This window comes from Lissotriton helveticus, chromosome 12, assembly GCF_964261635.1.
Source record: "Lissotriton helveticus chromosome 12, aLisHel1.1, whole genome shotgun sequence".
Taxonomy (NCBI): Eukaryota; Metazoa; Chordata; class Amphibia; order Caudata; family Salamandridae; genus Lissotriton; species Lissotriton helveticus.
This window is the reverse complement of record NC_136073.1, coordinates 106,742,694-106,759,168: the sequence shown is the minus strand read 5'-3', so window position 1 is coordinate 106,759,168 and position 16,475 is coordinate 106,742,694. Positions and strand designations below refer to the sequence as shown.

Genomic DNA, 16,475 nt, shown 5'->3' with positions numbered 1-16,475 from the left:
ATACACCCTTTGCTCCACAGCCCCGTAGGATATTCCCAATCAGGCCGGGTTATTTGCAGGACAGTAGAGTGCGTAGATCACTGATTAAGGTCACGAAGAACTACTTCGCAGACAATCAGCATTCCGTTCCCTCGCAGACGACTGTATGGGAGGCCTATAAGACAGTGCTTCGCGGCAGTGCCATCTCCCTCATCACAGGCAAGAAAAGGGAACACCGGAAACATACTGAAGACCTGGAGTTGGAGGTGACACAGGGAGAACGGACACATGCAGCTAGTCCCACAGAGGAGACGACCCTTGCATTACACTTAGCGCAGCAGGCATATAAAGCGTACGCACAGGAGGAGGCCTCCAATAGACTGACCGTAACTCAGCACAGGATATATGACCAGGGAGATAAAGCGGGCCGACTGCTAGCATGGCTGGGTAAGAAAGAGAGGGTGAGTAATTGGATAGCACAGATACGAACCAAAGACGGTGACTTAGTGGCGGCACCACAACAAATCTCCGAAGCATTAGCGCAGCACTATAAGGCGGTATACACACCAGTAGCCACAGCGACGGTAGATGATAACCTTGCATTTATACACGAACTATGGTTGCCCACACTTGAGACAGACGCCATAGCTGCTTTAGAAGAGGACATCACGACAGATGAGCTCACGCAGGTGATTAGAGCACTACACACTGGGAAGGTGCTGGGGCCAAACGGTATCCTGGTCGAATTCTATAAGCATGGAGCCAAACACCTGGTGCCCCACCTCTTGGCCATGTACACTGGGAGTTTCACAGAGGGTATCCTACTGCGAGATCAGCGTCTTGCTACTATAGTCGCAATCCATAAGGCCGGAAAGCCGACGGAGGAATGCACAGCGTACAGATTGATATCTCTCCTTAATGCAGAGGCGAAAATACTTGCTAAAACCCTGGCTAAGAGGCTGCAGCCGCATCTATCTGACATGATACACGCAGATCAGTCAGGAGTCATGCCGATGTAACACGGCACTCAACCTGAGGCGGTTGTTCAGTGTGCTGGAATGCAGATCAACCATAACAGTAGACGCGGCCATACTTTCCTTAGATGCACGTATGGCGTTTGACCTGGTGGAGTGGCCTTTCCTTTTTGCGGCTCTGCAGCGCATGGGTTTTGGGCCGCGGTTTTGTGCATGGGTCCGCTTATTGTACACACGACCAATCACGCAAGTTGTAGTGAACGGATGCCTGTCGCAAGAATTCCCATTGTGGAGGGGGATGAGACAGGAATGTCCGCTGTCACCCCTTCTTTTTGCGATAGTACTGGAGCCACTGGCTGCTTGGATTAGGCAGGACCTCATGATACGGGGTATAAGATGGGCGATTGGCTGGGAGGATCGCATCTCGTTATATGCGGATGACATCCTCCTATACTTGACGTCCCCAGCACGTTCCATTAATTGTTTACTAGATATATGTGTGGTATATGGGCGGGTGTCTGGATACACCATTAATTGGGACAAGTCGTTGCTGTATGTTCTAAAGGGTCCCCAGCCGAGACTGCCGAGAGGTTGTGAACTGCAGATAGTCACCACTAGGTATAAGTACCTGGGGGTATTTATAACACACGATCACGCGCACTTCATTGAATTAAATGTAATGCAACCCCTGATGAGATTTAAAAAAGACGTTAAACACTGGCGCATGCTGCCTTTGACACTTCTGGGCCAAGCGGCACTCTTTAAAATGGTAGCGCTTCCAAGATTTCTCTACGCGCTACAAAATATGCCATTCCCGGTCCCCCCGGCTTACTTTGGAACAATAAATGCAGAGCTAACAATATTACTCTGGGACAGGAGGGCACCACGTATAGCACTCCAAAAACTCACTAGAAGCTGGTACGATGGCGGGATTGCCCTGCCAGATGTTAAAGCATACTATTGGGCTTCCCATTTAATTGCGATGAATTCCTGGCTACATGTTCCTCAGGAAGACCCGGCGTTTAGGCTGGACCGACATCTCCTGGGACCGACAGGGATTATGAGCGCCTTGTACAATAAAAAACGGAAACAAACGATCACTGGACCGACACTGCACACCGTACGTGTGTGGTTCGAGGCACAGCGAGACCTAGGATGGGAGAGGGTGGTCACGAAGGCCATGCCACTGTGGGACACAAAGAGACTGGGGATGCTAGGTAATACGAAAGGATTTAGAGCCTGGGACTCCATAGGTATATCGACGGTGGGGGACCTATGGTAGAAAGGAAGGGTGGTCACGTTCACTCACCTACAAGCCACATATGATCTGGCGGAAACTGAGAAGTTCCGATATATACAGATTAAACATGCATTACAGACATTGATACCACCGGACTTGAACCCGGAAGACTCCTCGCCACTGGAGGACAGACTCCTGACTGATCACCTACAGAAAAAAGCAATTTCGCTCACATATAAGAAAATAATAAACAATAGACCGGATCTTACAGTGACCCTGAAAGTTAAGTGGGAGCAAGAGGTAGGAGAAATCGATGAGGCGGAATGGAGAGAGGCGCTCGCTTCCCCTAAGGAAGCTGCCATTCCTTCCAGGCTACGATTAGTGCAGCTCAAAATCTTGCATCGCACGTATTATACAAGAGTACTTCTCCATAGGATCGGGAGGGCCGATGCGCGCACTGTCTTAGAGAATGTGGGGCAACAGGAACGTTCTATCATACCATTTGGAGTTGCCCCAAGATAGTGGGATACTGGTTGGCAGTAATGAGGACACTCTCCCAGGTGACGAAGATCACTGTGTTGCCAAGTCCGAGATGCTGCCTACTCAATATCTGGGACTCAACAGACTTAAACATGACGGTCCAGGACTGGGTGACGTTAGGTATGACACTCGCCAAAAGGAATATCGCGCAGCGCTGGGGTTCTAGGATTGGGCCCACTCTCACTCAGTGGTGCAGAGATATGGACCTAGCCATGGTTGCAGAGCGCTCGGTCTATATTCATAGGGGATGCCCGAAAAAGTGGGAGAGGATGAGAGGGGGTTGAACACCTACCGAGGAGGGATATGTGAACCCCCTCCACCTGAAGATTCAGATTTGGATGTCAGTGATTGAGCAAAACATCATGTATAATCTTCTGCAATGTGCCCCCGCGGGAGAGGGAGGGGTGAGAAGGGGAAATGTGATGAAAGTGTTGGTCCTTATACAATGTAAGAGACTAGATGTGCTTCTGGCAACAATTTATTTACAAGATGAGAAAAATCCATTGTCATTGAAATACTCTGCAAACTGTTTAATATAAACTGTTCAAAAAAAAAAAAGATACTGTGGATACATAATTTGTAGGATGTTGATCCCCTGCACTCAGAAGCATACACATTCCTCAATACCAATGAAAACCAAAACTGTGACAGTGGGGTACCTTCCACCGGCAGCTCCAACATACAGTATGGAGTTCCTCGAATGATCACTTCCTGCATAATTATTCCAACGCTGTAGATGTCCCCTCTGTAGCTTCCCTTACGTTCCATGATAGGATCTCGAAGCATCTCTGGGGCTGTCCAGAAGAGATCTGTGGGGCAATAACACCACTTTTTACAAAAAATATTCAAAGTAGACATCTACAGGTCCTCCTAACTTTGTGTAGCTCTAGAGGAATAATAGCCTCGCAGACAGGAGGCTAACTAGCAATTGTTGAGAACTGGGCAAACCAGAAGAATTTGGCATTCTTGCTGACAGTCACCTTTTAAGAATCTATGTGTTCTATTGAGTCAATGACATCCTAAGGTGTACTATAATCCAGTAAATAAATAAAGACACTGTTTTATAGATCCCAATACACTTGTTGACTACCCTTTGAGTCTCATTGACCTCTCTTATAGTATAGTTTGGATATTTTTGGTCTCTCTCCTGGTAGCAGTAGACGTGTCATTTTGTTCTTCGTGGATCTCTTTGGCTTCTTGTGTGCTTTTTTTGGATCTCTCTGCCAACTTTTGTATTTTTAGAGTGTCCTAGCATTCAATGTTTTTTAAGAAACCCTCTAATCTGTTGCAGTTTTTCATGGATCCTTTCCAGGTCTTGTGGTTATTTGTATAATGCTCTTTTCTCTTATGGTTTAGAGTCCATCGGATTTCTGTTTTTCAGAGATTGCTTAACATCTAAAGGCCTCATCATGATCCCCACCTCTGATCATGGTTTTAATTGACCCTTCCAAAAGCTACTGGCTTTTTTTACACTGATCCCTCTCACTCCTTATTTTTGCGACAAATCCTTATGGGTGTTCCTATTTGATAATGGATCACTTTCACTTCTCACAATGTTTTTAATGGTCTCTGTAAGAAATTTGATTATTATTTAGGGTGGGTGACTACCCACCTCAAGGAATAATCACAACCCTTGTCAGCGAAAACCCTCAAAGGCACTATATTAACATCAGCTCAACCCTGTGGTAGCTAAGGTATATAGCTGAGAGGCTTAACCTAGGGCACCGTGTAAAGTATTTATGCAGTACTAAAACAGAAATAACGTCAACATTCAAAACAATAAAACTCCTAGACCAAATCAGAAAAATTTAGTAAAATGTTATAAACACAATAACAAAAAAATCCAATAATGGGAACTAAAGATTTGAATTTTTAAGATTTTAAGCATGTATAGCGCCAAGAAACTCCAAAGTGCTAATGATAGTCAATGGTCATGGTTGACCACATCTTAGGCACAATTTTAAACTGGCTGCGATGGAGCGTGGGTCGGATACACCAACCATGTTCGTCTTGGTCAAAGATTTGACTTACTGACTCAGTCCTTTAAAGTCCCGGTGTGCCACTGGAGTTCACTTTATAAGCCCACCCCCACGACCTCAGGGGAAGCACTTAAACACTTACAGGGTGTCACGCAGAGGCCAACAGGAGATTAAGTTTAGGTCAAGTTACAATTCGGTTAACTGGGCAGTTGCAAGAAAGGCCTCTTGTAGCTTTCTGTATCCCTGTAGCATGAGTCCACTTCTTATTTCTAGGTATAAAGAGCACATGCAGTCCTGCAGGGCTCTTTTCAAGTGATGTACGGCAGGTCGAGGCTCAGCAATGTATTTTGAATGAGGTGGCTGGAGGTGCCACACTTGCACGTGGCACTAGCTAGTAAGTGGAAATTACTCCTGGTTGTACACTAACCAATGTGGATAAAGTTCCTGTTGCCATCCCTGCGCACTTTGAGAATTGTTAAGATGGCAAAAGTCTTTAATCACAATAAACGTGGCCTGTGGGGGCAGGAGAGTGGAGGGTGTAGTGTAATATTGTAATTCTAATGTCCTCCCACATCTAACACTAAACTCCAGTTTGAAGCAGGTACTGCAACGATCAGGCAGTGGCTACACGAGAATTGTCCTGCATCCTGTTCTCTCCCTTTCAAGAATGCCCCAACTAGTATAGGTAAAACTCAAAGATAGCAGTCTGGAAGGTTAAAGCATGGTCCTTCAGCAAACAGACAGTGGTCTGCATCCTGTTCATTCTCTTTCAAGTGTTATATACAATGCAGTAGAACTGTCAAGTAGGATTTGACACTGTGCTGTCAGAAAAAGGTCCACCGCCTCACCCTGCATATTCTGTGAAGTTCAGAGGGGTCATCCCTCCCCTGAAGATTCAGGTTAGTCTATTGTTTCCTCCTGTGTGGCATTTAACACGTTTTCACATGTATTCCAATGCTCATCACTGGATGGGAAAAGCTGGAGAGCCAATGCATATTAGGCTCCAGGAACTTCAGGCAGGGAAAAGGTAACTTTCTAAAGATTTATGTTCCTTAATATTAATTAAAATCCAAATTCACTGTTCAATTACATTTTTAATACCTATTAAAAACAGTTGTTTAGATATTAAACTAGCTAGTCCCATTCCTGAGGCACTGTATTAGTATTTTAATCTGCACTTTGGTGTTCTCTGTGGGCTAGCCAGCCTTACTACCTTGAAAATAGCTTTTGGGTGCTAGTCATCGTAAAACATGTTTAATATTAAATCCTTACATATCCAAATTGCAATTTCTGCACTGCTACAAACAGGCTACAATGGTAGGCCTGCAGCCATGTTTGCACTGTCACTGTAGTAGATGTCACAATAGGTACTGCATTCCAAATATAACATTAGGAATATGCCAGTTCGACTATGTTAAAAGGGCGAGCTCAGGCAATTTACAAATGATTAGCAGGGTTAAAGTGCAGAAAGACCTAAAGCCAGCAAAAACACACAGTCCAACAAACTGCAAACATCAGGGCTGACCATGCAGAAAAGGCCGATTTCATACAGTCTCCTCTAAACTTTCAGTGTGGTTTGTGGACCTCTGGTACCTCTAATGGTTATTCAGGACCTGTCATCTTACGCATGGTTTTCATGAATCCACATGACCATATATGCTTTATCATCTCTTAGGTGGGTCCATAATCACTGTAAATGCTGATAATTTTTCAAGGGTCCCCCTAACCTTTTATTGTTTGTCATAGATCCCTGCCAACTGTTTTTGATGGGTCTCTAGCTTCTCAAATGGATTTTGAGAGCATCTGACACAACTTATTAAGAATCTAACAGAGCACTCAGAGGCTTATTTTCAAGCCGCTTGAGGCGCCGCTGCATCACTTTGCGTGACGCGCCGGAGGTGCATTTTCCTGCCGATATTTACAAGGACAGGTAAAGCTACCCTGCATGACTTTTCTTGTCCTTTTAAATACGGCCCCTTCACACGCAGCACTTTGCGTGAAAGGGGCATTCCATGAGTGTTGCTGTGGGTGTACCCACGCAACACCCATGAAACCTGACACTTTTACAGATTTACCAAAAATTGAAAACTTGGAAATGCGTTTGAATGATACGCCACCCCAGGGGAGGCGTAGGGAGTGGGAAACATCCTTTACAACGTAACTGGTACAACGCGGTACCGTTACGACGCAGCTTTAACAACGAAAGTCGTTACAACGACTTTCGCTGGAGGGCGCTGTAGGATAGGGGATAGTTTAATTTACTATCCAACACCTTCCCTACTATCCACGGGGACTGGTGTTGGAATAGTAAATTAAACTATTCACTATCAGAGCCCCCCCAACGAATGTCGTTGTAAAGACTTGCGTTGTTAAAAATGCGTCGTAAAGGGACACGTTGTAACGGTACGCGTTGTACCGTCATACATCCCTAGGGAGGCAAAACGAAGAAAAATGCATTCATATTTCCTTGTTTCTTTCCTCTTAATATGCATGCTGCACTTTGCAGCACACATAGAATGAGGAAATCACCTCAGGTGATTGTTTAAGGACAGGAAGGTGTCCCTTCCTGCACATAAATAATCATTAGAAAAATTTAAATTTGCAAGTTCTATGTGTGCTAATGCAGCACACATAGAAGTTGTAAAATGCCATTTCAGATTGTTTATGTTCAGGAAGGGAAACCTTCCTGCACATAAACAATCATCCCCGTGATGCAGGCATCCTTGCACCATGGTGCAAGGGTGCGTGTGTCGGCACATGGCAGCCCATTATGCGCCAGTGCAGGGGAGAACACAGGAATGCAACATAGTCGTGTAAATATATTGCATCCCTGTGCTTTGAAAGTGCCGCAGCGTGGTGCAGCCAGAGGGCTTGCAGTGTAGTGCTGTGGCACTTTCTTGTAAATGAGGCCCTCATTGTCGGTTCTAAATATTTTTAGCTTCTTGCGGATTTCCACGGATCTCTCAAACTTCCTACACATCTTCAAGGACCCCTCACACCTTCATGGTGATTCCTAGATCTAGAAACTAGACCTTTGTACGATTTAAGTTTTTAATGGATCTCTCCCAGGTTTATGGATGTATGACGTTACAACGCATACTTTTACTCCGCATACCATTACAACGCGGTATTTACAACGAATACCGTTACAACGCATAGCGCTTTGGGGTGCTGGATAGTGGTAAGTATAATTTACTATTCTAACTCCAGTCCCCGTGGACCCTAGGGAAGGTGTTGGATAGTAAATTAAACTTACCTCTTATCCTAGAGCGCCCCCCAGCGCAATGCGTTGTAATGTCATGCGTTGTAATGCCCGCGTTGTAATGGTAGTGCGGAGTAAAAGTTGCGTCGTAACGGGTGTATACCCAGGTTTATCATAGCTCCACAATAATTCCATAGTTCTGCATAGATGCTTCTAAGATATCATAATTATTTGGATAACTATGATTTCTCATTTTTTTCATGCATCCTTGTGATTTTCGTGAATGTGTCTGACCCATTGTGGAATTTTTTATGCATCTATCAGATCTCTTAACTTTTCAAGGACCATTCTAAACTCTCATGCCTTTTTATCTATTCTTCATTTTTTTCAACGTTTAGTTTTACATATTTCTGACGTTTCATGTTGTTTTTATCTATTAAAATCTTCTAAATGTTTTGCACTTCTCTGATGGCTATGGTTTCAATTCTTGATTTCATTCAATCAAGATTACACCCTGAACAATACTACCTTAGTAAATGTTGTAGATAGCATTCTTGAAGCTATCAATGGCTGTGCCGGGAACAGAGATCCTGCTTGATTTCTTACTGGGCTTTGATACGATGGACTATGATTTCAGCCAGCATTTATACAATGCTGCAGAGCATCAGATCAGTGAATGTCCATATACTTAATTCTGTTTTCATAATGCACATATAAAACTGCAAAGCAAGATTACCATATGTTAAGCACCTTGGGTTCTTTGCTCTAATGATGAAAGTTTCCATAACTCTCAAACTAAGGGAAGAAGATGACTAAGTTCTCTTGGAGTTTATCTCTGGAACTGGCTCCCAAACGATTTAAGTCAAGGAAACAATTTCAATAATTTTAAACAAAATCTAAAAACAAACTGTGGTCGCCATCCCATCCTCGTCGCCAATTTATGGTATTCTCCTAATAGGAAACGCAGAGCAGAAATGACGAAAAGTAAATTAGCTGTATTCCAAAGTAAGGACTCCAGCTTCCAACCAATTCAATAACTTTTTGTTCTGTCAAAACTTTGCAACCTTTGAAAACTTCGCAAAGGTTTGAGCTTCATGGGCAAAATGTTAATTTCAGCCACCCCTAGTCTCCATGTAACCCTCCACAAAGGCCAACAGCCATGGAAAACACCTTTTGTAAATTATGCTTTATAAGTATTCTCTGTAATGATCTAGCTCTCCCTGGTATCTGTTTACGTGCACCTGGCGTCCCTTGGATCCGGTGAGATTCACGGAGTCCCACTGTGTACCATGAAACAGAAACATTCTGATCAACTTGTCTCTGTGTAATGCATCTTATTGTAACCCACTGTTGTCCCCCTTTTCCATGTCAGATAAAGACACCAACAATATCTTGTCAGACATAGCCTTCCACATTTTTTTGTAACTTCTTATAGCGTGTTATTTTTTACAATATTTTGAGGCATCCACATGGCGATGGCTCAAAATAAAGACTGAAATCCATGGATGAAGATGGCCAGACGAAACAAGTGATGTACTGGGAGAAGTACAAGAACTCAAGTAGAGATAAAGGAAAAAAATTCTGGGAATGAGCTATGGAAAGTTGGAAGAAGGACAGCAAAAGTAGGAAAGCCACAATAACTGGACATGTAGGACACTTTAGCCCCAAGTGAAGCAGACACAGTTGTCCTTTGATCCCTACTCTCAATCACCTTCAGGCCTTGCTTCCATATGGTACACTCGTTGAGCATCCAGCAGTTCATTATAGCCATGGTCGGTCACCTTCAGGACAAATCGCCCATCAACTACACAGTTCCTGGACTTCAGTCGTCCATGGACGATCTCCCGATGGTGAAGATACTTTAGACCCTGACAAGGCAAAAGGGAGATGCGATTAGCATAATTTATACCAAACTCTACATATTCAGAAAGGAAATAGGTGACAAACAAAATTACTGCACCAAAATCCATAATGACGAAGCATGTCTGATAAAAAAAACACAGTTCAACAATTTAAATACAAGATTTTTAAAAATGTGATATATAGCAGGCACAGATTAAGGATGGGTGATGTTTTTAGTATCCTTGCACATTCTGAAAAAGTCAGATACATTTGGACTTGAACTTTCCTGACTGTACCTGATTCATAGAGTTGTAGTGGAAAAACCTGGTCTACCATTCCTCTGATGATTTCTTGCTCTAGGATTAAAGCAGCAGATTGTCACACCAGCAGCCCTCCAAGGGTCTCACCCAGTAAGAAGTGTTGTAGGGCGCTATGGGAAATGGTGTGGGGTGTCCGTGAGTGAGGAATCAGGAGAATCACTGGTAAATATACAGCTCAGTAGAGGAATCACCAAGTGGTGCAATTCCACCAGCTGCCCTGCAAGTCCCTTGTAGCAGTGCAAATGTTTCTAGCCACTGAGAAGGGCAGCTGAAACTGGCCCTTATACTTCAACTTCAAAAATAAAAACATTTACCACGTGGTCAGTCTGGCAGTTACAGCCTTGTATGCAACAAATTCAATAGGAGTCTGAATTGTTCGATATTTGTCGAGATATAGATGCTAAAATACAAAAAAAGCCTAGTTACTATATGAAAGGCAGATAATTGGCCACTGTCTGATCTCAGGCTCATAAGAGTTACAATGATTTATCTCCCTAGTCCCCATGGGAGAGTAAAGAGGGAAAAGAATGAAAGTACATCCTCTTGATTACAACATCATAACACCTATGCTGGGTGATACAGGAAACAAGTCAATCTTGTCCTATATGTGAAGGTCAAAGCCTACAGGGGCATAATAAGATATTTGAGAGGTGGCCTCACCCATAACTTATCATGCTTCAACATAGGCGACCTCTCACGCTGGAGTAGGACAGTACTCCAGTGGACTCATCCAAATCAAATTGGGAGCTCTTAGACATTTTTTACACGACAAATTCACTGTTCCAGATCAAAAGCTAAAAATTAACAAGGGGTATACCCAAAGGAGATACCTTTATTAATGGGTACCCCTGGCATAGGTTAAAATCAGAGTTGTGCTTTAAGGGTAGAATATAGTGGTTCACCTAACCACTCAAGAATATCAACATGCTTCGACTAACAATAGCGCCAAAAATGGTCAAATGTCTTCATCAGGGTCAAAGAACTCCCTATCCGCATAGCACATGAGTTACATGCAGAAAAACAAAGACTATGCTCTCATGGAAAGGGACATCACTAATGACATAAACCCAATTTGGAGAAACTACGGGCTTCAGGTAGTCGCAATCTATTGAACCTATTTTGTCCCCATCCTGCCATATGTCAGGTCCCTAAATAGGGTTTATGTCATAATGGGCATCCCTTTGGTTGAGGCAACTGGGTGGTGCTGTCCTACACCAGTGTGTTGCAGCATGCCCTGATAAGTTTTGAGTGAGGCGACCTCTCAAATATCTTATTATGACCCTGTAAGCTATGACCTTCACATAAAGTACAAGATTTACTTGTTTTCTTGCAGCACCCAAGTACCCTAGGTTTCATGATGCTAAATCGATTTATGTTAATGGATCCTAAATGCGTCATGTTTTCATTACAGCTTAAAACTGAATTATTTCAACAGACAAAGCACGGGCCGTAATATATAGAAGGATATCATATTCATACGTGGATAGCTTCTTGTGCCATTGGGTAATCCATGGGAGTCGCATTATCAGAACACATCTTGCCTTGTTCCTTTTTCCAAGATAAAAGGCTCTGAAAGGTGCCCATTAACCCAAGCTGTACCCATGATGGCAGCATATAAGATTTTAATCAAGGGTAAAAATTGTTGAAACCATTTGTAAGAGAATGCCCTTTTTCTGTGGTTAAACACCCACACTATTTGCTAGATTTTAGTGGATTGCCACATTTAAAGTATTAACATTTAGCATACTATAAATCCCTCGTTTATGGTACTCTTTGCACCCAGGACCTGTAAGTTAAATGTCATTAGTGACTGGGCACAAATTGTGCTACCACTAAAGTGAAAGGGCAAAGAATGTCTTCAGGCCTGCAACTTCAGCCTGAGTGTGCAGTTTCCAAATGGCAAATTTGACCTGGCAAAAATAAAACTTTTCACAGGCCTAAACCTTCCTTTTTAATACTGGTAAGACGCCCCTAAAGTAGGACCTAAATGCTCAGAGAGCAGGGTGCATGGTATTTAAAAAGTAGGACATGTGTTTCTCAGTACGTTTCACATGCCTTGGCAGTGAACAATCTCCTAAGATGTTTCCATAGTGGAAAGGATGGCTCTCCCATAGAGAAGCACTCGGTTACATTATATCCCTTACAATGCATAACTTTGTTTTGGGAAAAACTAGAAACATGGTTCAAGGCCGCAAATTAATAGGAATGAAAATCCAATCTGATGGTCAAGTCGGATTTTAAATTATTATTTTGAAAATACACTTTTGGAAAGTTGTCATGTTCCTGCCTAGTGCTTCTAGTAGCCCTTCCAGAGATAACTCCCAGCTCTCACCTGGCAAGACTGCTGGGAGATATGAATGGCTCCCAGAAAAGGGAAAAGGGAGGATGACCTGGTGGGTGTGCCCACCAATTGAACAAGCTTCAAAGGGCATTCCTGGTCACAGACAGATGTATCTCACACCTAGGCCTGACCTCACCATTGTCCAAGTAGCTTGATTGACACCGTAGCCAGTGGGGGGAAAACCTGTTTCAGAAATTGTTTGGTGGGGGAGTTCCTCATATCACTAGCCATGCCTCAGGAGTGTGCCCAGAGCTGTGACCAGCAGAAGAAAGATTCTGCAATGTTGGATTTTGGCAGAGTAGGGCGCTGGTGGATTGTTCAGGGACAAACCTCCAGGACGTGATATCAAAGTGGGTAGGGTTGCCCCAGGGAATTTTTTTCACTATTGGACAGGGAGACTCATCCAACCCACAAGCTAGTGCCAGGCATAAAAGTGGCACCGGTGTTTACCTTATTAAGAACACTGCTTGCCCTGAGGAAGACAGAAGAAGGACTACACCTGCTAACCCCTCTGAATTTCAGAAAAAAAGACTGCACCTACTCTAACTGTGGAGAGTAACCCCAAGGCAGGACCTGCTTCCACTTGAGCCCAGGGGAGAAGAGTGTACTCCAAGGGCTAGTTGGCTAGCCTCCTGTTAAGCTCCAGGGACGCAAAAAGCTGCAAGAATCCCACCATCCTGAGGAACCAGATGACAAGTTCCAACTGGATTTTACTTGGACCATGCAGGTGGGTTTCCCCTGGAATGAGTCCTGACCCCCACATGGTGTCCCTAAGGTTCTAGGGTCCTTGGGTAAGTGCCAGAGGGTACACCTCCAGCCTAACTCTAAAAGCTGGGACTTTGATACCTTTCAAGGATTTTTGCCAAAAGAACCAGAGGCTACCATTGTACTGATGCCCATTCGCAGCCACCAACATCGCTCCGCTAGTCGGACTAAACTTGCTGGCTTGCACCTCGGAAGGGACCCTGACTTATAAAAAAGATCACATGTACGGCTGACAGGCACCATATTTGGGGCCTGATCACAAGTGCAGCAGAGGGGCATGAGGTATCACTGGCAAATACCAACACTGGCGATTCAAGTGTTTATTGGGTTCCACAAACACCTTCTATTCCACGAAATTACGAAGAGTGACCACTCCGACTATTAATTTCAGCAGCTTTGACCAACTGAAATGGACCTGTGGAAAGTTGAGGCAACTACAGGGTTCATCACAGTCCACTAATGACCGGGTTTGGGGCTGAACATGGGTGGAGGGGCCTTTACAGGAAACAGGAAGAAAGAAGGGGCTGGCCGGGATTGTGGGAAATAGTGTTTCCGAGGTCAGTACCACCTTCCTTACCCATCAGCAAAAGACTGTAGAAGACATTTAAGGAAACTACCAGATGAGACATTAATCCCTTGTGTCTCTTAAGGTCACAGTCTACCTCCTGTAGGAAGACCCGGTTTGGGACTGAACATGAGTGGAGGGGCCTGTAAAGGAAACAGGAAGAAAGTCTTATGATGTCACCTTGATGAGGTCAAGCAGGAGGGAGGACTTGAACATCCAGTCCAGCTTCATGTCGTCGTTGCGGATGAGGTCCTCAAGGCTGCCGCGGGAGCAGTGTTCCGACACGATGGCAAAAATGCCACAGTCATGGAAGAAGCCCAGGTACAGGTTGACGTTCTCGTGCCTCAGGTCCCGCAGCTGGGAAGCAAGTGTGGCAAAGAGGTTAGAAAGCAGAAAGCCAAGCTTAAATCTGGTGGCAGAGAGGATCATCAAAGGGTACTTTGGTCTGTCGAGGGAGTTCTTGAAATAAATAGGGAATCTCCTGGCCAGGAAGAGGTACCCAAGACCCTGTGGAAACATTAAAGTAGCAGATTGAAGGCAAAGGACACATTAAGATTGAAAGATGGTGCAGTCGTAGTTAAGGGCAGGTCTGAGGAGTGCAGAGTAAGGGTGATTTTTGGTGATACTTTTTTGGGTTTTATGGGTATATGTTTCAATTAGATTTTTTTTCTCTTTCTAACTGTAGGGCTCTGTTGAGAGGTATCATGTAGAGTCAATGCACTGCTGGTGTGGAGATTTTACTAGGCCAATAGGCTGTGACCGAGAGGGTCCACACAAGTCTCTGCAAAAAATGCTTTGACTCACAGATCTATTTTATTAAAACTGGATCCTGCAGCTGTTAGGTTCGACATACATCTTTTTTTTTAAAACATACTTTATTGATTTTCCACATATTTCTATTACAGTCCAACATGTTTAAGCCTTTGTTCATTTATATTATTCAAGTTGGTATTGCGTACATTATAATCATAACCTCATGCTTGGTCTATTGTGCAGCATTACCGCAGGTATCCATCTCCAATATAATTGAGTGCTGTGACACCAGTAAGTATATACAATAATCACAAGCTTAACTTGTAACACCCTTCCACCCACTCCTCCTCCAACCCCACAGGCTCTGGCATTCTCTTTCACAACATAAATTCTCATTGCGTCCCAAACTTTTGTTGTCATTCCTTTGCGCATGTTTGTGCACTGACCCTCTCCCTATCCACTATGTGAGAGCCATATACATCACCTCTTCACCAGTGCCTACTGTGTGTTTGGAGTATCAGAAATGTCATCAGTGTTAGTGCCTTTAAGGGCTTTTAGCATTGTGTCCCAATCCAGTAATATCGGATTTTTCCTTAGCCCACGGGTCTCCTCTCTGCGCAGGGCAGCGCTTTCAGCTCCACCCCATCTCGTTAGTTTGCTTTGCCATGTGTATATTGGAAGGGGTTTCGCTGATTTCTAGCGCATGGTAAAAGAACTCTTGGCCACTATAAGCGCCAGATCCAGGAAGCAGAGCTGGACCTTCTGTGGAGTCCTACGCTTACGGAAGCCCAACAAGCACTCCAGCACCGAGCCTTCTATGGGTAGTCTCCTCAATTATTCATTTAAACCCTCCTCAGAAGTCTTAGAGACACAGGTATGCCCACACCATATGTATTAAGTCAGCCGCTGTCATTTTACATCTGGGACATTGATGTGTCATGTTCGGGTACATCCTCTGTAATCGATGTGGCATAAGATAAGCTCTGTGTAGGACTATGTATTGTATGAACTTAAACTTGACATTACGGGACACCTTCCTTGGATGTTCCAAAATATCTGCCCATTCCCTACCTGAGAAGTCCCTTCCCACATCAGCCACCCATTGAGCCCAAAGGGCATCAAGGGGCAGCTTAACGTGAGCCCGAATGCTCAAATATAGCCATTTGATAAGGTGGCTTCCCTGCCCCATGTAGTATGGTGATTTAACTAATTCATGCGTCTTGGGTTCTTCCCGGTGAGGAGACTGGTGTTTCTTAACATATTGTATTAGCGCCACGTGTACCATATATAGAGTGCTTGGTGCCCCCGTTTTTCGTACAAAATTGTTGTGGTCCATTACAATCTCCCCATTAAAGAGTACTCATACCGTATACACCACTATATCTAGCCATGGTCTGAGTTTATATTTCGTGAGTCTATCATTCAATAGGGAGATCCTCACTAACGGGATGTTACCTGCACAGGGGTTGCAGCTAGATATGCATTTCAGAGCTTTCGTCCAGTATGTCAGTGCGGTTTGTAGTAAAGGCGGTATTACCAAGGAAATTTTGCTTTGCAGCAATAACAGTGTGTGTAGCAGTCCCTGTTCAATATTTCTTACAGTGAAACCAATCTTTTGTAAGTTACGTCCCGCCATTCAGTAGGACAGCCACTGTAGTTGGCTCGCATAATAGTAGGCTCGGAAATCCGGTGCGCCCAGGCCCCCTCCCTTTGTGTTTATTTGTAATTTCTTGAGGCTTACTCTACGACAACCCATTCCCCAGATAAGATCTGATAGCATAGTGTCTAGTGTGTTAAAAATAATTGGAGGTAGTACTATAATCAGTAAATTAGTAAAATAATAAATGAGCCGTGGAAGTATCACCATCTTAGACACTGCCACTCGGCCCATTGCTGAGAGAGGCAACGTGGTCCAAAGAGCTACTTGTGAGCGTATTCCCCTAATAGCCTTATTGAGATTACCCTCTAACACGTC

General features: G+C 44.0%; 1 protein-coding gene across 1 annotated transcript in view; it reads right to left on the bottom strand.

Annotated features, from left to right (window-relative positions):
- The window catches only part of GUCY2D (guanylate cyclase 2D, retinal), a 345,795-nt gene that overhangs the window by 103,848 nt on the left and 225,472 nt on the right, over positions 1–16,475 (bottom strand). Inside the window, exons 8-10 of the mRNA XM_078668830.1 lie at positions 13,928–14,104; positions 9,626–9,782; positions 3,393–3,542 (exon numbers count right to left, since the gene is read on the bottom strand). Of these exons, the coding sequence (XP_078524956.1) occupies positions 3,393–3,542; positions 9,626–9,782; positions 13,928–14,104 (484 nt within the window). The remainder of the gene's footprint in view (positions 1–3,392; positions 3,543–9,625; positions 9,783–13,927; positions 14,105–16,475) is intronic.